The sequence below is a fragment of the Danio rerio genome, chromosome 16, assembly GCF_049306965.1.
Source record: "Danio rerio strain Tuebingen ecotype United States chromosome 16, GRCz12tu, whole genome shotgun sequence".
Lineage (NCBI taxonomy): Eukaryota > Metazoa > Chordata > Actinopteri > Cypriniformes > Danionidae > Danio > Danio rerio.
Window position 1 is genome coordinate 21996976 of NC_133191.1, and position 27089 is coordinate 22024064.

General features: G+C 36.2%; 1 protein-coding gene across 1 annotated transcript in view; it reads right to left on the reverse strand.

The window, feature by feature from the left end:
* creb5b (cAMP responsive element binding protein 5b) overlaps positions 1–27089 on the reverse strand; it is a 180570-nt gene that overhangs the window by 120858 nt on the left and 32623 nt on the right. Inside the window, exons 4-5 of the mRNA XM_021466897.3 lie at positions 25496–25617; positions 16200–16354 (exon numbers count right to left, since the gene is read on the reverse strand). Of these exons, the coding sequence (XP_021322572.2) occupies positions 16200–16354; positions 25496–25617 (277 nt within the window). The remainder of the gene's footprint in view (positions 1–16199; positions 16355–25495; positions 25618–27089) is intronic.

The window sequence follows — 27089 nt, forward strand, 5'->3', positions numbered from 1 at the left end:
GTCCAAAATTAAATAAACCCCTAACATTTTTGTTGCATGCTAATGTTTGCATGCTGGTTATATACTGGTTAATGCTGTGTTGGGAATTTGTGTTGATATCAACTATGAGTGTTTGACTAGATGCTACACAGAAAATTACGGTGATCTGTTCCTGATGATATTTATACAGCCCAAACAACTTCCCTTGCCATTTTGTATATATTACACACACCGGCCACTATATTAGATACACCTTACTAGTACCAGGTTGGACCAACTTTTACCTTCAGAACTGCCTTAATCCTTTGTGGCATAGGCTCAAGAAGTTACTGAAAATATTCCTCAGAGATTTTTCTCCGTACTGACATAATAGCATCAGGCAGTTGCCGCAGATTTGTCGGCTGCACATCCATGATCTGAATCTCCCGTTCCACCACATTCCAACGTGCTCTATTGGATTAAGGAACTGGTGACTGTGGAGGCCATTTGAGTACAGTGAACTCATTGTCATATTCAAGAAACTAGTTTGAGATGATTTACATTTTATAACATGGCGTGTTATCCTGCTGGAAGTAGCCATCAGAAGATGGATACACTGTGGTCATAAAGGGATGGACATGGTCAGCAACAACACTCAGGTAGGCTGTGGTGTTGACACGATGCTCAACTGGTACTAATGGGACCAAAGTGTGGCAATAAAATATCCCCCACACCATTACACCACCCCCAGCAGCATGAACTGCTGATACAAGGCCTGATGGATCCATGCTTTCATGTTGTTGATGCAAATTCTGACCCTACCATCCGAATGATGCAGCAGAAATCGAAACTCATCAGACCAGGCAACGTTTTTCCAATATTCTATTGTTCAATTTTGGTGAGCTAGTGTGAATTGTAGCCTCAGTTTCTTGTTCTTAGCTAACAGGAGTGGCCCGGTGTGGTCTTCTGCTGCTGTAGCTCATCCACCTCAAGGTTCGGAAAGGTGTACCTAATAAAGTGGCCGGTGAGTGTATGTCAGCTGTTGCAGGAGCACTTTTAAAACAGTCAAACTGCTTCAACTAATTATTATTTAGCAACTAGTTACACAGATTTTACACAAAAAAAACTCTTTAGGATACTGAAGTGTCTTCAGTTGTCCCAAACCAGACTTCAGATCCAGGCACACTTCAATTTTCTCCCCATAGACCTCTATTCATACCAAGTGTGCCGCAAGCCTACGTTTGAGTGAAGGTTTCGGCCGTTAGATCGCCCCCTGGGGGCTGGCTGCAGTACAAGTCATAAAGCCCGCCTCCTCCGTGTTAATGAAGGAGACTTGAGCCCAAATAAAAAAAAATATTACACATGCAATAAAATGTCCCGAAAGATAGTTCTGGTCGATTAAGGCACTGGTTATTGTGCTGAAATAGGTGCAGATCTTCATTTTTGTAAACAGTTTGTTTTTAGCAGTAATTTAATGCTGGGCGTGTCATCGTGATTGACAGCTGTGATTGACAGTTTCTCAAAGCGCGGCGTCTGAGCTTCGGCAGGAGACTGAAGTAGACTGAAGTGTTATTATTCGATTTCTGTGTTATTTTACCATGACAAAATGAGTTCAGCAGTAAACTATAGTTTCTGACATACATGATCCTGGTGGAACACTGTTTATTCGCTAAGTTCAGGGCTTTTTTCGGGCTTTATTAGTTTGCTGATACACGCCTAGCCACCCAGATAGCAAAACACAGTTCCGGCTAGATTCTCGCCTGCCGGAGACTTATCTCTTAGAGCTCAGACTGACTAATGTTACCTCTGCTGGACCTACTCCGGATGCCTGGACTCACTACCCAATTCCAGCCCGAGTCAATCGAGCCAGATGCGGCGGCCGAGCGAGCAGGCGCTGCCGCATGCGAGCCGGAATCAGCCCGCGACGCCGCGAGTAAGTTATGCGCTGCGGCCTGGAGCTGGCGCGATTGAATATATAAACCCCTCATATTTGTTAACGTTATTACATCCATTTGTGTTGATATGACAGCAAACGCATGCTGAGAAGTTCGGGGGGCGTAGTTGATTTTACATAAAGCGTTTGATTGGAAGCTCGACTCTGCTTATTTTCGCGGCTCCTCCTCTGGCTCCATCAGACAATCCTTCTGCGCATGTCTGGCTCCAATTTCAGCAGTCTTTTGCGACAGTTTGTGCCCGTCAAGCAGGCGTTTTGCCCTCAAGGCGTTCAATGGGAAAAAGGGCTGTCGCGTCGTCCATATTTTTTACAGTCATTGATTCATACGCTTGCGAATGTGTCGAACGGGAAACGCAAGTTTCACAGTTCGCTGTGTTAGAAAGCTCAAGCTTGGTGAACTCTGATCTGTGAAATCACATCATGCGATTGCATGAGACCAATCAAAGATCAAAACATGACCTCGATGGACAGAAATTTGAAACATGCACTTTCTCAATGTCTAATCATCTTGTTTAATCCCGCCCTTTTTTGCAGTGCCGTACAACAGAATTACGCACGCACAAACTCTAGTATGACCGCGGCTTTAAACTTAAACAAATACATAAATAAATATTACACTGTAAACTGTTTTTCGGTGTTGAATGAAATGAACTTTTCTAGTCATCTCAACATCTATCACACTGACATGAAATATTGAGTAAAATTTTGTATAACATGAAAAATTTTGTTGAAATCTGATTAAGTCAACAAAATGAGTTAAAACAACTAAAAATATTTGTTGTATTGGATTTATGTCATTATGTTTACAGTGTTGATTTGATCATTAGTTTAGTATGTTTTTTTTCTTCTTAGCTGTTAAATATTTTTGCACTTTAAACATTTTAAGCATTCTAAAATTGCTTCAATCACTAAAAGCTTACATTTAGCATTCACCAACTAATGTTCTCCAACCCCTGGACTCTCTTATCACACGTTTAAAGAGATTGAACCCCCTCACAATGTTTTACCTCAAGCCGATGACTATGTCTAACACATTTAACATTGACATGACTCAGGAACAGATGTTAGTAATTCACACACAGCCAGCATTCAATTCATTTGGATCACCCTTTCTCCTTTTGAACAGCCATGACACTCGGATTCTCTGTACTTCGTCTTTTGAAATTTCTTTTTTTGTTGTCGAGAAGGCTCTTTTAACTTTTTGTCAGGTTACCTCACTTATAGGGTTTCCAAACGACCTCCTACCTCTCCAAGGGACTGTATTCTATTCTGAACAGAGCTGGTTTGATGCTGGTTTTCACCTTGTGAACAAGCAAACACATGCAAAAAGTACTAGTGTCTCTTACTGGTAAATCTGAAGTCAAAATGATTAGCCCTTCTGTGATTTTTCTTTTCTTTTCTTTTTTAGATATTTCCTAAATGATGTTTAACAGAGCAAGGATTTTTTCACAGTATTTCCTATAATATTTTTTTCTTCTGTAGAAAGTCTAACTTTATTTTGGCAAGAATAAAAGCAGTTTTATTTTTTTTTAAACATTTTTAGGTTAAAATTAATATTCCCTGTAAGCTATATTTTCTTTCAAATGTCTATAAAACAATCCATCGCTATTCAATGATTTGCCCAATAATAATTAACTAATTAACCTAGATAAGCCTTTAAATTGCACTGTAGTCTGAATACTAGTACCTTCAAAAATATCTAGTAAAATATTATGCACTGTCATCATCGCAAAGATAAAAGAAATCAGTTATTAGAGTTTAGAAATTTGTTAAAATATATCAGTTAAAAAAATTTAATAAATTCCAGAAAAATTTACAGGGGACTAATAATGACTTTATATTGTATAATATACTTCAATTGTATATTGACCAAGTTTAAAGGAATAGTTCAGCCAAGGGTGTAGAATTGGCATGTCCCACACCAATAATTGAATTGCCTCCAAAATAGTGCTCTGTCATCAATCTATATGTAAAGAAAGGGTTAAATCCTGTTCTCTACTCGAGTTCAACCTCTCCGAAACACATATGGACATTGTGATTGGCTGTCAAGTGAGAAGTTGCAATGGCTGTTTGGATGTTCGCAAAACCAAAACTACTAGGAAATTTTCCAGTCAGGTTTACTATGCAAGACTGGAGTGAGTCGTGGATATAAAGAGCTACATTTCAAAGCAAAGCGTAAGTCACTTCACGTCACAAGTCCACTATAATAGTAATTAAGGGTGTGTAATTAATCAAAATTTAATTTTGATTTTGGCCTCGACTACAATTATAAAAACAACAATCAAGATAAAAGGATTATTGCATCATATGCCAACCCCTTCCAGAAGTCTGTTTTCATTCCTCCACAAAGTAAAGTCATATAAATTGAATTTTGCAGCATGAGACATGCTTGATTTAAACTTATTTCATATTTTATCAATGGACTCTTTTCAAAAGTATCTTAAATCCTTGAAAATTTTTTATATTTACATTTTTTAAAAAGCATATGAACATTTATATGCATTTATGAATGTATTACATGATCTTTGCATCAAGTTACAAAAAATGAATTACCGCTTCTGCGAGGTGTTTCGAATGCACCTTTTGCCTTGTTTTTAGAAATAAGAAGTCAAAATTACTTGAGACAAGCAATATAATTTGCCAGTAGGGTAAGCAAAAGCATTTTTTTCTGTTCTTTTCTTTTTCATTCATTCATTCATTCATTCATTCATTTTCTTTTCAGCTTAGTCCCTTTATTAATCAGGGGTCACCAAAGTGAAATGAACCACCAACTTATCCAGCTTATGTTTTACACAGCGGATGCCCTTCCATCTACAACCCATCACTGGGAAACACCCATACACTCTTGCATTTACACACATGGACTACGGACAATTTAGCTTATTTAATCCACCTATACCATGTCTTTGGACTGTGGGGGAAACCGGAGTACCCAGAGGAAACCCGCACCAACACAGAACATGCAAACTCCACACAGAAATGGCAACTAACCCAGCCTGGGCTCGAACCAGCTACTTTATTGCTGTGGTGCGATGGTGCTTCCCACGACACCATGGCACCACTCTTTTCTTTTCTTTTCTTTTTTCTTTTTTTTGACCAAAAGTTTACTTTTGTATTTGTTTTTTGTCTTTTCCTTTTTTATGTGTATTAGAATAAAAAAGCTTCTGAGACCAACTTTAAATACCAGTCAGATTTCTTAATCCTCGATTCCAGGATGAACAAATTAATAAATTAGAGGAAAAATATAATTTTTTTCTTATGACATTGTTAGATATTTTAGTTTGTTTTAATAAAAAATCTCACTTAGGATTAGGATTGTGACAAATCACAACAAAATGTTAGCCTCCGCTTCTAGCATGCTAGCATCCATTAGCATTTAAAAACAAAACATGCCAGGCTTTTTCACCATGCTGATGTGAAGAAAGGGGAAAAAAGTAAAGAAACACTGGAAGAATGACAGGAAAAGTTGGGGGTTGAGGGTCCTTGGGTTTCACAGCTGTGGGCCCCTGACTGAGCCCTGTTAAGCAGGCAGACTCAAGGAAAGCCAATCTTAATTGATTCCAAGCCTCCAAAGCTCTTCAGCAAACATAGTATGGCAATAAAAATGACTTGTTATCCTATTCAATAGGAGATGTACAACTCTGTATTACTCCAACAGCAGACAAACATACAGTTTCAACATGGAAGAGAGCGCAGCAACAGCAAAAGATAAAATTTACAGTGCATGCATAAAAAGTCACTTCTCAGATAAAATAATAAATAAATAAAAACAGTTGTTTTGTATAGTCTGTTGCATATAGTCAGTTATCAGTACAATGGATCTGTGTCATTGGTAAGAGTATCAGTATATTAAATGACAGCCTGATATAACAAATTGATACACACATTGAAGACTGATTAAACACTTCGCTAACAGAATTGAAAATACTTTTAGGACTGTCTAATGTGGACCAAAAAAAAACAAAAAAATAAATAAATAAATAAAAACTCATGTTTACAGTAATATTAACAAACTATTCTTGTGGGGAAATATTTTAATCCTCAACAACAAGAAAGCATGATGGTAAATCACACAAGTAAGTCTTTTGAAAATGTAAAAATGTTTTGTGTGATGGTTGGGTTAAGGGGTAGGTTTTGAATAAAGCATAGAATATATTATTTGTACAATATAAAAATCATTACATCAATAGCAGTAAAATCTGATAATTAACAGTTTCTGTACTCTGTGATTCACAAGTGTTTCCATCTATTTACGGATGTGAATTGCATCATGGGACCTTGATCTCTGCTTTGTTGACGTTTGATGTAGAAAGTAAACTCTACCGTTTAACAAAGGAACTTTTAGTGACACTTTAGTAGCTTGAAATAATATAATTTTTAAGAAATAATATATTGAGAAACAAGTATTATTGTTGCAGGCAGTTTATTACAAGGTTTTTGTACCATAATATACAACACAAACACAGACAAAATATCACTTTAAACTATTAAAAATGTTCATAAGACTCATTTTTTTCAAACTTTTCAGAGTTAAAAGTTATTTGATGAAAGATTAAGGTCCCATAAGGCAATTCAAAAGTATAAATAAATGGGGAAAAATAAAAAATAAGTACATGAATCACAAAATACGAAAAACTGCTATGTCATTTTACAATGTAGTCCCCATAATATTTACATTTGTCTGTCTGTTTTTGTGAATAATCTAATTCTGATCATTTAACCATAATTCTCTCAAAAACAGGAACATTACATTTCTTAAAAAGCAGTCATATATAACAGCACAGAGGCATCAGCCAACAATAAACCCATACAGTATTAGTGTGCTAAATGAATGAAGCTCATTTGGCATTTATACAACAGTCCCTTAATAGAGCCTTTCCTCATTGACAGAACAGTGTCATTATTAACAGAAATTAGTAACATTCCAGCTACTCTGACGTAAACCTGTCATCATTTTGATGCCAAATTTATGATTCACCCCATTTTCTAGGAACAGTGTGATATTTAGACATTATATTTCACAAGAGGCAAGTATTTCTAAATCTTAGACGTCAGTATTGGATCCTTCACGCCTTTTTAGTTAAAAGACTATGATTCTTCGATTCAGAGCAGCAGGAAGTGAAGATTAAACAGCTTGTAGACAAAGGCACTAACCGGCCTCGATGGCTTCCTGCGGGAAGTGGAGTTTCTGTGCGGAGGGGATTGAAAGCCTTTTTTTTTCCTGCTGAGGTGGACATTTCCATACACACTGATACACGCTTCCATAGGCTCACCCCTGACCTCCAAATTCCCCATAACAAAACAATCACTCTCACACTTGTGGAGTCCTACAGAGTCGCCGTTTTCAATGGACATAAATGATATACAGTTGAAGCAGAATTATTAGCCTTTCTGTTTATTTTTTTCCCCAATTTATGCTTAACGGAGAGAGATTTTTTCAACACATTTAATAACTCATCTCTAATAACTGATTTATTTTTATCTTTGCCATGATGACATTAAATAATATTTTATTTTTTATTCAGCTTAAAGTAACATTTGAAGGATTAACTAGGTTAATTAGTTAAACTAGGCAGGTTAGGGGAATTAGGCAAGTTACTGTATAACGATGTTTTGCTCTGTAGACTATCAAAAAATATATATAGCTTAAAGGGGCTAATATTTTTGACCTTAAAATTGTTTTTTAAAAAATCAAAAACTGTTTTTATCCTAGCTGAAATAAAACAAATAAGACTTTCTCCAGAAGAAAAAATATTACCAGACATACTACGAAAATTTCCTTGCACTGGTAAACATCACTTGTGAAATATTTAAAATATAAAAAAAAAAATAAAGTGGGGATAACATTTCTGATTCCAACTGTAGGTTTTAGAGTATATTAGGAATTAATTAATAGTGAATCTTGTTTTTACAGAGCATTTATGCAAATTGTGATTGGGTTAAACTTAATTCCTGTTAAAATACAAATTTACGAAATATTGTGAGAACTAAAGTTCTTGTTTGAGCTTAAAAGCACTTTAAAAGATCTAAAATATACTTGAGCTTAAAAGCAAAAGAAAAAAATAATTACAGATTTTAATTTAAGAGTTATTAAGCTCTGAACATTCACATTTAGAATGGCTAAAGTTGACTATAAACTACAAATACAACTAATTGTACAATCATTTTCATTTAATTTTAGTTGGAAACAAGATTTCACCATCTCAAGAAAGACAGATTCAAAAATTTTTAAGAGAGAAATTGTATTAAAAAAACAAACCAATGGAACTAGTTACTGAATAAAAATGCTTGCATTTATTTTATTTATTTTTTTGGTTTGTTCACATGTTTACGTCACACAAAATAAATATTCTATGGCAGTCAAAAATATTGTGAACAACACAAATGTCATTATCACAGCCGATTCGATTGTTATTACTCGATAGAACTACAATGTGCGTCTAGTAACAGACTACGGGAGATCGCTAGATGACCAGTCACTTTGAAGAGAAAGAAAAAGGGTCAATGAATGCCAAATGAGTTGGCATAACTCGACTCTGCAGGTGTCAGCGATTAGTCATTAAGGAAGTATATCAGCTGGTGTTTGCAGAGAGAGCATCATATTCTTTGCTTCTTTGCTCTCAATAAGACTGAAGCGCTCCTATCTGCATCCGGATTTCTTAAAGAAACCAGTTTCTTCACTAGTGTGGGCGAAGACATAACTGCGACGGTCGAACTGGGCTCCTTTCCTGTCCCCTGTGTTACACTGGTGTTTAAAAGAGCAGTTTTCTCTATAAGAGCAGATCCCATAAGAGAGCATTACAACCAAGCCACGCAAAATTTTAAAGATGTCGTCCTGGCCGTGCTTTTCTGGATGCGGTGGTTTTCTAGCCCCAGATGACAGGCACGAGTATTGCATCACATGATGAGGCGGTGCTCGTGGACAGTTCTTGCCCTCACTGCGAGGGCTTGACTGTTGTGCAGCTGAGGTCGCGGCATACTCTAGCATTATGGTGAGAGCACCCCTGTTGCTCTCTGCAAGTTATTTAGCGCACTGACAGGCCTGAGGATGGACCAGATGTCTATCGCTGCATTGGAAGGCGGGTTAACATGCTCTTATGATGATCCGGTTGTTAGCAAGGCTTCGGAATTAGAATCAGACATAATAGCCGTGTTATCCCGGGCTGCTTTTGCCGTAGGACTGGAAATGGCTTGCCCCTTTTAGTTTGTCAGTGGGCGTTTAGGCTTGTCAGTTGGCGTTTCTGTGTGGAGTTTGCATGTTCTCCCTGCGTTCGCGTGGATTTCCTTCGAGTACTCCGGTTTCCTCCACAATCCAAAGACATGCGATACAGGTGAATTGGGTAGGCTAAATTGTCCGTAGTGTATGAGTGTAAATGAGCGTGTATGAATGTTTCCCAGAGATAGGTTGCAGCTGGAAGGGCATCCGATGCGTAAAACATGTGCTGGATAAGTTGGCGGTTCATTCCGCTGTAGGGTACCGGATTAATAAAGGGACTAAGCCAAAAATAAAATAAATAAATGACACTAATAATTAAATTTACAATAACTTTAAATTAATTAATAAAAATTTATAAAATAACAAGCTAAATAAACTAAATACTTATGGGAGTATGAAATAAAAAGTGCAGAGTACATTTTTATAAAGCATTAAAGTTTTTAGTTTCTTTCATCTCATTTGGATTTTTTGACATGATATTACTACAGACATATGCTCAGCATGAATTTATATTTCTCTGCCATTTCTACAGATCTGAAACACAGCAGAGCATTCACACTGTAGCAACGTTCAGCATTAGCCTCTGACCTCGCAGAAACAGTTGTTGCCTAAGTATTGTGGAGTGTGCAAACCAAGAGAAACTCAGGTTTCAGGCTTACACATGAACATCAGTACAGTTCTATAACTTATTTACTAGCTCTTAACTTTGCATATCTAAGAATAAGACAAGTTAATGCAGGAAAGAAAGGAGAACTAACTACTCTCTAATCCCCCCTCTCTCTCTCTTTCTTTGACTGTAATTCCATCCCTTTACCAAAACAAATGCACTGTCAACTTGACTGGCAGGTCTTCCATCCAATATTCACACAATGTCCAATGTAGACAGGCCTACTCCCTATCCTGTCTCACCATTGGCATTTTAAAAAAACTTTTTAATTTGAGTTAACACAGATTTTAAATCAAGAGTGTATTAATGACCACTGATGTCAACAACACATATATTCTTCACAACTGTAAATGTGATGATTGTGCTCCCACGGGTGAGTGAGTTTGAAGGGGAAAAAAACTTAGACTTGTTACAGTAAGGTCTGACTTTGCTTAGACAAAAGTCTTGTCACTTAACAGAAACTATGCACAGTATAGAATATAAAGTCATGGTGCAGTGGACAAAGAATTAATATTGTGTATGATTCCCATTAGCTTGAGGACTGCATCCATACATCTCTGCAATGACTCAAATAACGTTTAAATAAAATCACCTGGAATGGCAAAGAAAGCATTCTTGCAAGAATTAATTTTCAATTCCTCCTCTTACAACTAACCCCAGATATGCTCAATACTGTTGATTTTTGGAGACTGGGCTTGCCAATCCTTTACCTTATTTGATTTAAGGAACTTTGATGTAGAGGCTAAAGTATGAGAAGGAGCGCAATCCAGCTGAAGAATTTGCTCTCTCCTGTGATATCCCATGTAATGAGCAGCACAAATGTCTTGATACCTCAGGCTGTTTATGTTGCCATCCACTATGTTGCAGATCTCTTCATACTAAATGTAACCCCAAACCATGAGTCTCCTTCACCAAACTTAACTGATTCTATGAGAATCCATTCAGGTTCCAATAGGTTTTCTGCAGTATTTGTGATGACTGACATGCAGTTCAACAAATGAATCCTTAGGAAATATCTACATTCTGCCACTTTTCCAAATGATCAACTAGAAGTCAAGTTATTATTTTGTTGCTATTACAACTGGGATCGACAACAAAACTTTTGTCAGGGAGTGTATGTGCAGGAAGCTAAAATGGAATGACTGACAACTGTTTTCTAGCTATTCTTTTTTTTTTTTTTTCTCGATACAACAAATGTTTCAGCCAAGGTTTTTTCACATTCTCATTTCTTCAAACAATAGACATATGAATAATTATCCAAGCTAAGTGACAGTTTTCATTATGAAAATCTTATTTCTGAAAGTCTAGTGTACCACACAATAAAATTGTGGTTTTGGAGTCAGCTGCAGGACTGACCCTCTAATCTTCGTCCTAAAATCTCCACAACTGCAGAAAATGATAATGTCTTCTCCCTGTGGGCCATTATATGTTTGAGAGTGTTTTTCAGGTAGTGATTAAACTGCAGACAGGCAGCATACTGACGCAACAAAGAGAAATTTTGAAAAAAAAATTGAATAAGACTGTTAGGGGAAAAAAGAAAGACGGGTCAACAGTGGGATGTGTTTGCGCAAGAGGGGCGTCATCCCAAAAAACTGATATCCCCACCAGAGCTGCACTACTGATGTCATCACTGTAGGACACACCCGAGCTGGCTACACGACACAGAGAATTTTAAGAGTCACTGCAGGGACAACTGGAAAGATTCACAAACACATGCATTGCACGAAACATCCAAAGAGTGTTTAAATCTTCCAATTAATCCAAATCTTCCAATCTTAAACCAATGTCATATTGACGTCAAATACTGACATTTATTCATTAGGTATAGCAACCAAAATCCAACATCTGATAGATGTCATAGTGGTAACATCCACATAATGTTAAGCTGTAACATCATTAGACGTTGATATTTAGTTGGTTTTAGGTTGAACATTGATGTTGACCCGAAGTTGAGTTCTGTCGTCAACCTGATTTTCATTTCCAAACAAAATGCAACCTCCCCCAGACGTTAGGGTACAACATCAGTCTGATGCCATGTTGACATCCTGTGCCTGTTGGGTGTTCAAAGCCATTTCGGTCATCATACAGTAAACATCCGTCATTTTGTCATCAGTGACATGCATCTCTGGGTCATTGCGTTTAAAGATTTTGGACATCTTTTGGACATTTTCAATGCTTCCAAACAGTTTGCTGCAATGTAAAGTGCACGTCTTGATGTAGTTCCTTATGATGCGATTTTCCTTCTATGCGTGATTTGATTGGACAGGAATCACAGGACTTATTTTTCTAATTCCCCATGGACAAGAAAAATAAAATAGTGACTGCAGGTTGAAGGAAAGTAATTTAATAAAAGTACAGATACAGCACTTGAAATGTACTCAAGGGAAAGTAAAAGTTTACATTTATAAAACTACTTAGTACATTACAATTCCTGAGAAAAACTACTCAATTACAGTAATTTGAGGATTTGTAATTAGTTACTTTTCATAACTGCTGGACATAGAGAACTTGCCCAAAAAGAATATTTTGCTGATTTCAAGTGTTTACTATTATTGTAAGAATTGTTTCATTATTATTGTTTGTTGATTTGTCTGATGTTTATTTTACATTTTTCTCAGAAGTTGTAAAATTAGTTGCATCTCAGAATTGTAGGAAATTTTAAATGGAAAATGGAATTGTGAGATATAAATGCATTACTGTGAGTAGGCATGGGCCAGTTTAAAATTCTAATAGTATAATAACCTTGGATAAAAAAAAATATTTAAAAAACACAGTTTCACGGTATTGGAATTACTGATCTAAAAACGAATCTTTTTAAATGTCTGGGTAAAAAAAATAAAATAAAAAATTCCCCAATAAACATAATATACATTATTTTAAGAAACATTTCAAATAAGGGCTGCACGGTGGCGTGGTGTATAGCATGTTCGCCTTACAGCTAAAAGGTCAAGTGTGGGGTTTGCTTGTTCTCCCCGTGTTCACATGGGTTTCCTCCGGGTGCTCTGGTTTCCACCACAAGTCCAAAGACGTGTTATAGGTGAATTGGGTGGGCTAAATTGTCCGTAGTGGATGTGTATGAATCAGTGTGTATGGGTGTTTTCCAGTAATGGGTTACGGCTAGAAAGGGCATACACTACGTAAAACATGTGCTGGATAAGTTTGCAGTTCATTCCGCTGTGTCGACCGCAGATTAATAAAGAGACTAAGCCGAAAAGAAAATGAATAAACATTTAAAATATTTTGGCACAGTAAACATGTCAGGCTAAGTAATTAAACTAAATCATTGACTTCTGCTATCTTCATTAGTTTCAAAAACACAGACGTCTTTGTAACTTGAAAAGGCATCTTTTGATATCTTTCTTTTGTCTGGATATAAGGTAAACCACTGCACTTTTTAGGTCTATTGGATGTTGGTTTATTAGTGATTGGGTTTCAAAATGTTTGATAAATCATGGACTGACCATAGCTTTTGATATGGAGGGTTTATTTCTGCTGGAGATACTGTTGCACTAGAAAACTAAATAAAATAGTTGTAAAAGAAAATCTTGCATATAACTAATGAACAATTAATTGCCATGTAGATGCAATGTAACTTAAATTCAACACAAGAACCATCAATATAAAGTGTGACCAAAAATTATAGCAGTTTTAAAACACTGCCTTTTCCAAACTGCCCATCCAACTGTCAGTAATAGTAAGACTTTAGTACTATTTTAGTTCACAGCTAGCAGAAAAAAAGTCACAAGTCTGATAAAAATAAAATTTGGATATAAGTGTGTGAGTCTTAAGATATGCAAATGAAACTCTGGATGTGTGAAGTGCAAAACCTCAATGAGGCCAGCTTTTCACTTTGACCCCATCTAGTCGTGCAGTCTGAAATTAGATTTATAGTCATTTCATAGAGACAGGACTGGAACAACATGACGTAATTAAACAATGATAAGATTTTCATTTTTGACTGATCTTCCCTTTATGATATGTCATCACCTTTTACATACATAATTTATAAAAACATGTTAAACTTTTATGAAGAGCAATGAATAAAGTTGTATGAATAAAAACTTGGATCTAAGATCCAAGAATCCAGCTATTGTCCAATGCTGTGCACACAAAAGGACGCACTAACTCTTAGGGCCCTATTTTCCTTTTGTAAACATACCTCTATATACATTTCTGGAGAGTTTTAAATACGTCCCAGGAGATATGTTTCCTCAAATTTCTCTCACGAGTGCCATTCACACCTGATGTTCTCATGTAAACCCACCTAAGGTCACTGACTGACTGACTGACTGACTGACTGACTGATTGACAACCAATAGTATTTTCAAAAGCACAGATTGACCTGTCCACCCACTTACGTACCTAAAGCCAACCAACAAATTTTAAAAGCAATTAAGAAAAGAAAAGCCCTCGTCTGACTTTTACGTTTCACCACATTTCCCCCCAGTTATTTAACTGTTTATTTTATTTTTTGGCTTCTGTTGTCGTGGTCAACTCCTCTCTGCATCTGAAGTCCGCTAACGTACATAGTGAGCTAACTGGACAAACTGGTAAAAGTGAGAAAGCCATCTATACAGAGGTAAGCGTTCAGCTGGTAAGCACGAAAAGGCACGGCATCTTACCGCCCTATAGGGTTCATTTAAAAAATTAAATGCAGCCATACGTACTTTTGGCTATAATTCTTGATCTCCAGAAATGTATATAAGGCCACCTTTTCAGAATGAGCCTATGTTTCTATTTTAGCAATTTAAGTGCACGGTCTGAATCGCATTGTGCAGGTGTTTGCAAATCCACTTTAATGATAGGAACAGACATATGCACTTAAAGTGTTGTCCCTGTTCGCTTAATGAGTCATAAGTGTGCTTTGGACCTGATAAAAACACACTTTCATCTCACCCATGACCTTTGAAAGCAAGATTTGCTCATGCCACTGTGGATTTGTAATTTAGATTGTGGAATTTTGCAAGTGCAAAGACGCTCACTTCACCATAAAGAAAACTGAGTTTAAAGCTTGCGAACAGACGACCTATGAGACAAGCTGGATTACATTGTAATCCTTTAACTTTTAATATCTGGCATGTTTGTGTGCTGCTGTGCATCTCTGTGTCTGTAATAAGCTCTTTAATGGTGACACAAAAAGAAAATTTGTATATACACTACCGGTCAAAAGTTTGGGGACAGTATGAGTTTTAAATGTTTTAGAATAAGCTTATCCAGCTCACCAATGTTGTGTTTATTTCATCAGATATACAGTATAAATTGTAAAATTGTGAGATTTTATTGCACTATAAAATAATTGTTCAAAAGTAGTTTCTAATTTAATTTAATAATTTATTTTAGTGATTTTAAAGATTAATTTTCAGCTTCATTACTCCAGTCTTCAGATTCAAAGGATCCTTCAGAAATCACTCTAATACTTATTTTTATTATTATTATTATTAGTAGTAGTAGTAGTAGTAGTAGTAGTAGTAGTAGTAGTAGTAGAAGTAGTAGTATTTATGTAATAGTAATAAATGCAATAATGGCTGGAATCGTATTTTCATTTGAAACTACATACAATAAGTAATAAATAAATATTTACTAAATATTTAACAATTTAACTTTTTAACATTTAAATGTCACCATGATGAACAGAATAATTTTATTGAAATGATCAAATCAAATAAAAAATAAAAAAATGAGCCCAAACTTTATGTACCTAGCTGCTTGAGCAGCAGATCAGAGCTCATTAATATTCACAACCCTTTAGTCAATACTGATCATTTCATATTAAGGCAAATTTTTAGAGTAATTTCTTAATGCCAACATTGTAAAATCTACATCTTCATTGTAAAAGCACGATACAAATAAGGATGAATTGAATTGAACTAATAGGAAATTATTGCACTTACCTAAGCAACATAGCTTTTGATTTCAAAAAGTAATTTAATATTTGGCATCAGTGCGTTCTATGTCACCTTTTAATCAATAACAAAAAATATTGCGCCATTGATTTTAGGTTTCATTTATTCAATGACGCATTCTATTTCAACAGCCTCAAAGTAGCAATTCGCCAACAATGCACCTGAACAAACCTCATTTTCATTTACTATTTAAACAACATGGCAAAAGACATGAAAATGATAACTGTGTCAGGCTGAAACTAGCGAAAAAGACTTGCATCATATCTGGTGCTATATTGTGTCAATTGTATGATAAGGCCCATAGAGCCAAACTCTGACTTTTGAAAAACAAAATCACAGTTCCCCACCTTGTGTAAGCTGACCATTGTATTCTACCAGCAGCAAAGACCTTGGACTAATATCAAAGTGCTAGCTTTACTCTAGTAAATGCTACACTGATGACATGCAAATAGCACTGTATTTGTCAACACAGCTCCCGTTATAAGAGGACAGTCAACTTACCCAATCTGTCTGTTGGTGGAAGGGGCTTGAGTGATGACTGAGCTTGACTGTGGTGAGGGCAATGCCTGCTGGATCACTATACTGTCATGGTTGGTCATTCTTGAGTGGGCCTGCTGGTGCTGGTTAGGGCCTCCCTGCCCATGAAGAGTGATATTCTGTTCAGAATATGAGAGAAGAGTGAACACCATTAAAGGAGTAAATTCATTCATTTTCTTGTCGGCTTAGTCCCTTTATTAATCCTGGGTCACCACAGTGGAGTGAACCGCCATCTTATCCAGCAAGTTTTTACGCAGCACATGCCCTTTCAGCCGCAACCCATCTCTGGTAAACATCCACACACACACACACACACCCATACACTATGGACAATTTAGCCTACCCAATTCACCTGTACCACATGTCTTTGAAAACCGGAGCACCAGGAGGAAACCCACGCGAACGCAGGGAGAACATGCAAACTCCACACAGTAATGCCAACAGAGCCGAGGGTCGAACAAGTGACCCAGCGACCTTCTTTCTGTGAGGCGACAGCACTACCTACTCCAGCACTGCTTCGCCCTAAAGGAGTAAATATATAAATTAAAATCCAAGTTGAGCTCCAACTAATGTATTCCTATTCCTTAAAGTCAAGATTGAATCAAAATTGAAGCTCATATGCTCTTGTATTCTTAGGTTGAAATTTCTTCTCTACCCACTTTAAACAGCTATTCTCTTTTTTTTATATGTTTACTGACGCAATACTTTTGCTGTGGAGTTTAAACAACCGCCCATTGATAATAAAAGCCATTAAACTGCTACCAGGCTGGGAAGGATGGAACCATGTTTTCATGTTGTTTATGTATAATTGTTATCCTACCATCTAAGCATTAAATCAGAAAATGAGATTAATCAAATTAGCCAATGTTTCCATTGTTGCATTATCCATTTTTGGCAATCTTATGTGAGTTGTAGCCTCGCTTTCCTGTTCTGAACTGACAGATGTGGCACCTCTGTGGTTTTCTGCTGCTGTAGCTCATCTCCTTCAAGGTGAAGATGAAGTGAAGTCAGAACTATTAGCCCCCCTTAGAATTTTTTTTTTCTCAAATAATGATTAACAGAGCAGAGAATTTTTCACAGTATGTCTGACAATATTTTTTCTTCTAGAGAAAATCGTATTTATTTTATTTCGGCTATAATAAAGCAGTTTTAATTTTTTAAAAACTTTTAAAGTAAAAATTTTAAGGTAAAAATTATTAGCCCCTTTAATCTATATATTTTTTCAATAGTCTACACAACAAGCCCACATTATACAATAACTTGCCTAATAACCCTAACCTGCCTAGTTACTTAGGGTAGTTAAGCCTTTAAATGTCACTTTAAGCTGTATAAAAACTGCTTTTCTGTTGCCATTCTACCAGAAAATCCTCATTTTATTCTATTTTATTTTGGAACATTTTCTGTCAACTCTAGAGATTGTTGTGCACAAAAGTCCAACACAGGCTTGTTGGAAATACATGCTTCGGCCTACATTTGCTTGAAAGGCACAAAAATGCACATATTTAAAGGGTCACGAAACACCAAAACACATTTTTTGAGCTGTTGACAGTCGTATATGTGTCCCACACTGCTAAAAACACTATTAGGACACCTATATTTCACTAAAAAGTGTAAATTGGTTGTTTTTGCGTTATTTCAAGCAAATTTGTACTTCCTGTTTGAAACGAATTTTTGAAGCTGCGTCACGGCCATGACATAATAGCGTGTATTCCAGCGTACAGACTGGGCGTCTGTGCCAGAGTGAGTCTTATTACGTCTTACAGTGTGATGCATTAATGCATGAGTAAGGCTTGGGTCAAACCAATCACCGCGCTCTATTGTGCAACTTCATTAATATTCATTATTGTCACCGTGTTTACATCACAAAGACGCCACGTTGTGTTGGCAAAACAAGCGTGAAGTGTTGCTTTTATAGTTTGCTGCTGTTAAGTTTCGTTTTCATTTTCTCTCTGTGAAAGCTCTGAGTCATGTGTGGATTAACAGTGTACGCGATTGTTTACCTGAGAGCTGTTCTCATCTGCAAACGCTGAAATCTGGATTTGCTTGTAGTATTCTCTCCATAAAGACGCGGCTCTAGTTGCTGGTGATTGTTCTGTCTCTACAGATTTGGTAAGTGAGCGACCAGTGCTCTTTGTTTATTCAGTTTGTTCGTATCGAATTAAGTTAACTATTGCACTTAGTGCAGAAATGTTAGCACCGCATTTTGTGACCGGAATAACACACGCGGCTTACTGATGCTACCTGCCGTGTGCATCTAAGTTTCCGGGAAATGCAGAGTTTTTTTTCTCTCATTCGCCGTGCGGTATCAAACATTGCATGAAAAATACACGCTTGCAGCAGTTCCTCGAATCAAATATCTCGTTTGTCGCGAGAGGCATGAATGAATTCCCTGAATGAAAGAGCCAAACTGCAGTTAAAGTCCAACATTTAATAATTTGGCAAATAATTCGACTACAGATGTCCATGTAGGTTAAACACCATCACATTCTCCTGTCTGTGTGGGTGTGTATTTTGACTCTGAAACTCGCGCGTGCACAAATAGACACTCCCACACCATCCCACTTTAGTTCCTCCGACACTCCCCCCTAAACAGAGCTGGACACGCCCACTTTTCTGACTTTTTCCAAAGTAGAGGTGTGAAAACACCCTGCTGAAACGAGGGGGTTTCATGGCCCTTTAAGTGCAGGTTTTGGGTAAAATGAATGTTATAGGCAATGTGACGTCAAAAACTTTTGTTCATGTGTGATTTTAGTGCAGTTTTATTTTTGGTTTGGAAAACACTATTGGTTGGGTTTAGGTCAGCGCTTCGCTAGGTGATCTGTTCGACAAGCCCTGCCTACTCATGACTGTGTACAAAAAGGAAGCTTATCTGAAACAATTAACAAATGTACAGTAGGTAACACATTTTAAGCGCCCTCTAGTGGATTGGTCATCTGAAACGTGTTAAGAAAGTACCCGGAGCAATGTGTTTTACATTTCTCAAAAAAAATGAAAGCTAAGGTGCATAATTAAAACATACCTGGGCTCTGAAAAGCTTTTTCTAAAACACTCAGAAACACCAGACTTAAAATGTCACATTCAAAGTCTTCCCATTTCTGATGCTTGGTTTAAAGTTTACAAGATCATCTTGGCCATGACTACATGCCTAAATGCATTCATTAGCTGGCATCAGACTGACTGATTAGCTGTTTGCATTAACAAGCATCTGAACAGCTGTGTCTAATAAAATATCTGGACTGTAGTAAATCCATTCAAACGTTGGCTTCACACAGACTTTAAAGATGTGCAACTTTTTGCAAGCAAAAGTATACACTGACTTTTTTCATTTGTGTAGCAAATATATGCGGCACAACTATACAGATTTTACTTTAAGAAGTTTTTCATATCTGTGCAGACAAATTGAATCTGCTGTTGCAACTGTTGTAAACTATATTATAAAATAATTTGTGCTCACACAAATGTGAAAAATTCTAACCACTTGATTTTGCCTGTGAAAATTTGTTAGTGTTATGGTAAATGTGAACACACCTTTAAAAATGTGGAACAAAAACTAAAAGACAAAGTCTTAATTTCACATTGAAATTCATTTATAGCAGCCTCTATGGTTAAAGCCACTTAAACACAGACTTGAGGTGTGAAAAACGAGGCTTGGTGGTTTGCACTTTGTTAGTCATTTAGGTGCGAATAAACTGGATCCAAGCTTATGCATGCATTTCCTGTAGCAGACAGAGTAAGTCTCTGTGAAAAGCAAAGGAGAGAAATGTGCATCAAGGACTACTTCTTAAAAGCAAAAACTTAAATTTCGAAAGAAAAGTCAAGGTGGGGGCGAGCGACATCAACTCTTTAGCAACTGTTACAATAGGAGAAATAAGTATTGAACACTTTACTGAAAAACATATTTCTATTCATTTATTAATTTTCTTTTCGGCTTAGTCCCTTTATTAATCAGGGGTTGCAACAGCGGAATGAACCACCAATTTATCCTGCATATGTTTTACACAGCAGATGCCTTTCCAGCTGCAACCCATCACCGGGAAACAAATTAAGTTATGTGTAATAAAATTAAATGACACAGGAAAAAAGTATTGAACACATGAAGAAAGGAATGTGTAAAAAGGTAGTGAAAGCCCAGACAGCAGCTAAAATCTCTCATTAGTTCTTCAGCAACCCTCTGCCCTTCATCATTGTAAATAAAAATTAGCTAATTCAGTTCAACATCTATATTATCAGAATAATGAAGATAAAACCAGGTTGGACAATTTAGCAAGACAATGATCCTAAATGAAGCCAAGGAAACTCTTAAATGCTTACTGTTAAATTCATTCTCCACATGAGAGGTGTCTTTAAGCTGCCATCAACAAAAACCCTTTGATGTAAATTATTAAATACATTTTAATAGTTCTGTGCTTTCTCCTTGTGTCATTCCATAGTTATTACACACAACATATTTTTATTTTTTTTATATTTGTATTGTTTGGGATTTTATCCAAATCTGGTTCAACTTCATGTCAACAACTCCTAAAAAAAAGCATTCCCAGGAAAAAAAAAAACATCCTGTTCAATACTTGTAGCCCACTGTATTAATGAGGAGCTAATCAACTGAACAGAAATACATTTGTAGAGAAGACTACTGCAATCTGGTGAACTTTACTGAAATAATGCTTTTCTTCAACACCTGATAATCATCAAAACAGATTATCACTAAAACAAAACTTCATAATTTGCTCCGTGTGGAGTCAGGAACACAATTCAACCAAATCAATTGATCAGTTTTATTAGAGTGTATAGAGTGGCTAAAAACTGCAGCTATGATTTTTTTTTTCATTTGTTTTCTTTGGAATAATTGCTGGAATAATGCTAAATCATTTCTGGGCATAGGCCTACAACAATACATCATGCATGCAGCACTCTATGACTTGACAATTAAACTATAGATAATAATATTTTATGACTAAGAACAGGAGTTTGTATATAGTTGTAGCCCACTAAGAGACATTTAACTGAACTAAAAACATCAGAAAAATAAGATCCTAGACAGATAAACCATGTTCCACATTTGATTTTAGTACCTTCATTTTAAGACAAACGCAGCTAAATTCTTTGAAAGGCTCTGGGCAATATCTCCAGCTCACCTGTCTTTGCCTGAGCTCAGCAAAGTCCTGCTACAACCTGCTGCTTGCTGACTTGGCATGGTGTACTAAACCTAAACCTCAAGTGTAAACTCCCTAGATTAACGCACACCATTAGTTTATCTAGAGAATGGCTGTCTTGCAGGCAGTACTGTGGTGGTCACTGAACCCAGCCAAAATAGTCATTAGAGGTGAAGATGTTTGTTTGCATCATTACCAAACTTTGGCGATGATAAAAGCACACACATTAGTTTGGTTATTATCACCATGGCTTCAAAAACATCTTCAATTAGTTAGCAATTTTAAATTTGACTTTAAAAAATGTTCTTTATGGTAAGGAAATGTACTTTATATTTTGAGTTCCAAGGCTTTAAGTGAGCTACATACAGAATATTACCTATATTAACAGAGTTTGAGATTAGCATCTTGCTAAGCTACCAATAAAATCCTAACAGCAAAACAGCTGAAAAGAGCTGAACTTGTTTACTTGTTTTATTTTAACTAACTGTTTAGATACGTACATTAAGAGTATCTCTAATTAAAAATGCACTAAATAAACAAATCTAAAGTGCCTAGTAAGAACATGTCAACAAATGGATGATGCTATATTGAGGCGTTAAAAGAATCTAAAAATTTTCAGCTTGTTCATCTTTGACTAATTACACAGATTATTGAAAACACACTTGCCTTTTTTACTGTAAAGGGCTCTATAATACATTGTCCATCTTTCAGGTTTTGGAAACGTACGCATCACCATATGGGGCATAAGAATAGGATGTGTGTTTGGATATAACTTGTTAATACGTTTTTGAACACACTTCGTTATTGTTGTTTATTAATTCATTTGCTAGAAATTAGATGTGAATTTAGAAATAGTTTTCAAACAAATCTTTGCACTTAACAAACAAATTTAATTATGTAGGCTAATGGATGTCTTCAGTGGAGTGTGTACAACAACGTTTCCTTATCCATGCAAGTAAAGGAGTAAAGAGTAAAAGTAAAGTAAAGTAAAGAAGCAGAATGGAGGAGACTAGTTCTCTATCCTCATGCTGCAGATGATTTGTTTTCTTGCTAGTGAAGCATTCAGTTTTTCCACTTACAAAGCAGAAATGTAAATAGCAAATGTGTCATGTTGCGACGCAACTGTCTCTCAAAGGGAATGGGAGATGAGATGCATGTTATGCTCAAAACACACCCATAACTCATTAAGAGAATAAGCACAACCCTGTTAGATCATGCGCCAGGGTGCAGAGCATATTTTTCTATCATTAAAATAGCAAAAATAGATTCGGACACACCCTTAATGCTTTTGCGCCATACGCTTTAGACTTTGCACCTAGACTGTTAAAATAGAGCCCAAAATGTCAAATTTGTGAAACAGTATGGTACTCATACTTTGCTAGCATTGCATACCAAAACACATTTTATTTTAAGCTGTGTAACATGGGTTTGTTTATTCAGTGGCACTTGTGCATCATAAGGTGTGACTCACACCAACTTTTCTTGAAATAAAACTGTTAGCAGAATTTACTAAAATAGTGCCCCTACCACAAGAAATACGTAATGCTCTGTGCTCTTTAATCTACGTCGAAATGTGGGATGAGTGTAGCTCAATTTGTAGACCATTGCATTATAACTGCACAAAAAAATTGTTCAAAACATGCTTGTTGAAATGTGTACCTTCAAAAGATTGTAAACTGTGTTCAAAGGCTTTGCCAAGTGCGTAAATACATATTTAACTTCTATAAATTGTAAATTATAAAAAGCCCATTCATTTTACCAAATGGTAATATCTACCGCACATAATTTCATGATGGCACATTGCTGTTGAAATTTGGTAATATTTGATTACAATGACTTTCATCAATGTTCCTTTGCACTGTTGCTACTGGCTGGCTTAATTTAGAACTTCAGTGTTTAGTGTTTCGGCTTTTAGCAATGACATCTACATTACACTGAACAAAACTAATCTGAACTTCAACTATGAAGACTAGACTGAACCAGTTTCAATTTACTTGTACTTCATCTATGTTAAGCTGCTTTGACAATCTACATTGTAAAAAGCGCTATAGAAATAACAATAAAGTAACTTGAACTTAATTTATTGAGCCATCAGCCAGCTCTCTGTAACTCTCACATGGTCTAAGCTAAGGATAGCTGCGCTCGGTCAGTACCTGGATGGGGGACCAAATTGGAAAGCTAGGTTGCTGCCTGAAGTGGTATTAGTGAGGCCAGAAGGGGGCGCTCAACCTGTTGTCTGTGTGGATCCTAACGCCCCAGTATGTTGAAGGGGACTCTATACTGCTCAGTGAGTGCCGTCTTTCAGATGAGATTAAACCAGGGGTCTCAAACTGGCGGCCCTCCCTCCAGCCTGCAATCGACGTCAAAAATATAACGAGATTCGGCCCGCCAAAACATATAATTTTGAACCACTATCATTGTTGGGCAGTCGCGTCTAGCCACTTGTGGTTATGACACGGCACTTAGTCGACATTTAAAGTACTGCATTAAGATTAGTTTTACTTTCATTTTTCAAATGCCTTTTAATTTTGTGGCTGATTTAAACGTTAAAATATATGTCTATAAGTGCTCTATTTTTACTAAAGCTCGATTTTTGTAAATATTCAAGGGTCGCTTGATTATTATCAGTTTTATAACACTTGAATTTTGTTGTACAAACACTTTTTCATGGCTAACACGTTATGCTGGTGGTTTAACAAATATAATTTTGCTAATATTTTATTCAAATGGTCTCATTTGATAGATTGTCCTCATGTGCTTATTAAGATTTGCTCAAAAACTAATGTACAATAGTAACATTGTACAACAAGATGAATCCTTTTCCCTTGTTTGCTGAAGTTTTACAAAAAAAAAAGAAAGATATTGAGAAGAGCAATTGGCAGTAAAGTCACTTAAGTTACCCAAACTGCTTTCTGCTGTTACACTATTGGGACAATAGAATAGGTTGCGACAGAATAATAATTATTATGCCTATTATTTTTAGTATTATCATAGCGATTTACACTCCCCTTTAATATGTACAACAAGAAACAAAAAGCTAGAGTTTTGACTGCATATACTCTGTGGAAAAATGACTTTGTGTGTCTAATGCCCGACCATACACACAACAACCACAGATATATTTCAGCAGCTGATGTGTGACTCGATAAACGTGCTGATTTGCATTCTCACTGGTGACAGGTAATGCTTGAAATATAAACGTCATGTCTGTTATCCTAAAATGCATCAATAACGTCAGGTTTCCACTTTCATCTTGTGCTTGAATGTTAAAACGGCCCTCCTATGAATTGTCAGTCACTGAAATGGCCCCCCGCCAATTTGAGTTTGAGACCCCTGTGTCATACCAAGGCCCAGACTCTCTGTAGTTGTTAAAATCCCAGGATGCCAAATTTGCCCACTGGCCATCATGGCCTCCTAACCATCCCCCAGGTGTGGTGGTTAAGAAGATTCCCTAAAAAAAATGTGTAAAGCGCTTTGAGTGTCCAGAAATAGGCTATATAAATGTAAGGAATTATTATTATTATTATTATTATTATTATTATTATTATTATTATTATTATTATTATTATTATTATTAATAATAATAATAATAATAATTTGGCTGTACTGGCTATTGGTGGAAGCTCCCATCAAGTTCAAATCATTGATGCTTGCATACAGAATAGCCACTGGCTCTGCAAGTGCTCTTGAAAAATTGTAGAGTGTGGCAAAATAAAAATAAATGCCAGGTTGAAATAATTCTGATCATCTCAGCTGACAAACTGTGACCACAGAAAAAAAAATTCCTGGGCCTTGGGGAAGCCTCTTACATCAGAAGCAAGACTATGGTGCCCTAAATCCTTCTGTAGACACAGGTCAAAAGTGTGTTATTGCCTAGGTGAAAGGTGATATTCAGACAAACAATGCTCTTCATGAACACAGCTGTCAATCTGTTAGAGGCTCAGATGCCAAATCTGATCTCTGGGGGTATCTTTACCTGATTCAGCCACAGAATCTCCACCTGCCTGCTGCATGTGTGCGCATCAGTGCAGAAATAAGAGTCTCCTGCATGTCACTGTTATGGTGGATGGTGTAATATTGACAGTAATGGGCATGCCAGTATAACCTCACCTGTTTACTGTCTTCCTCCTCTTGAGCCTTGCAAAACTCCTGCTCGATGGAGCAATCCAGTTCACTGAAGAGACCCACCTCCTCACAGTTCTTCAAGAAGCGTGTCGGTGTCGGCGTCTGGTCTGGAAACATTTAGCAGGGTTTGTTAACTTAGGTCATGTCAACCTTTTTTCTAGTATTATAAATAAAATTCAAAGCAGCTTCATGATAATAAACAGGAAACATTGCCAGACAGAGATTTACACTTCATCAATTATGGGACAAATTCTGAAAAGACAATAGTGTTATCTAGCTCAAGTGAGTTCATATTCAATAAAATCATTCAATTATGAATTACATTTAAATCAGCAACAGTATAAACAGCTCTAGAAAAGAAAATAATAATGTGATTATTCAGTTGATTTGTTTATTTTTAGACCCTGTGTCCATTACAATAGACACAAAACGTAAGTTATTTTTTCTTCTTCTTGTTTTAGGAGCATTTCACTAAATTTAAAGCCTTCAGTCTATGATATTCGACTTCTGTTATCCAATCAAACGGCAGTAAGCCTCTGCCTGTTGTCATTTGAAAAATATCCACTGCACTGAAGAGAAACATGGCAGAAGTTTGTTCCAAACTCATAAGTAAGCATCATCACCAAGTGTTTTATTCACATTTATTGATGTTTGCCAATATTATACAAAGACCAGCTATAGCTATCTATAGACAATAGATTATATAAAGAAAAGAAGGATTTTACTTACTAATTCAATTTAAAAGTGTCACATGTATGGGGTGTCTGTGTTGTATTGTGTCATCTGGTGTCTCTTGTGTTTGATTCCTTGTGTGTTTAGCGCTGCGCAGATCGATCGAAATCTGTCACATGCCGGTTAGAAATTTTGCCCGGCTTGACGCTGCACAGACGCCAAGTCACAGGTTTATTTTTGACCTGTTTTTTACAGACTATTTACTGCATTCAGCTCCATGAATGATTTAAATGATCTATTTTAGTGAACAACCTGAATATTAACTTGATTTAGTCTTACAGACTTGTAAAAAAAATAATTATTTGATTCTTTGAGGTTTGATCCACCCTAAAGGTTTCTTAACAAATTAAGTTAAAAAAACTACTTTATTCAATAATTATAAAATGATTCATATGATTATAATTTGTTTTTCTGTCAAGCCATTTGTGCATAAAATTTTACAAGTGACATGTGCTTTGCCTGTCCTGGGAAATTTCTACTTAAAGGGTAGCTCACTTATGTTAGAGATGTCTTTTTGTTCAATCTTTTTGGATTAAAGTGCTTTTTTGAAAATGCTTTTATTATTCAAAATAATTTTAATCATCGTTTAAGACTTAATCAAAACAGCTTTTTGGGGGTTTTCCAATAATATATATTGGAAAGTTTTATATCTATAAATGTAAATAACTGTAAACCTTTTGAGAAAATTCAAACAAGAAGTATTAGCCTGAAGAGTGAAGTCTTAGAACATGTGCTTATTGCTTTGTATTTAATAGGCCTATTCGTTTTTATGTTTATATTACCCAATATTTATATTATGTGACCCCTTTGTTTTGTTTCCCTGCTGTTTTATGATTATCATTAGCTC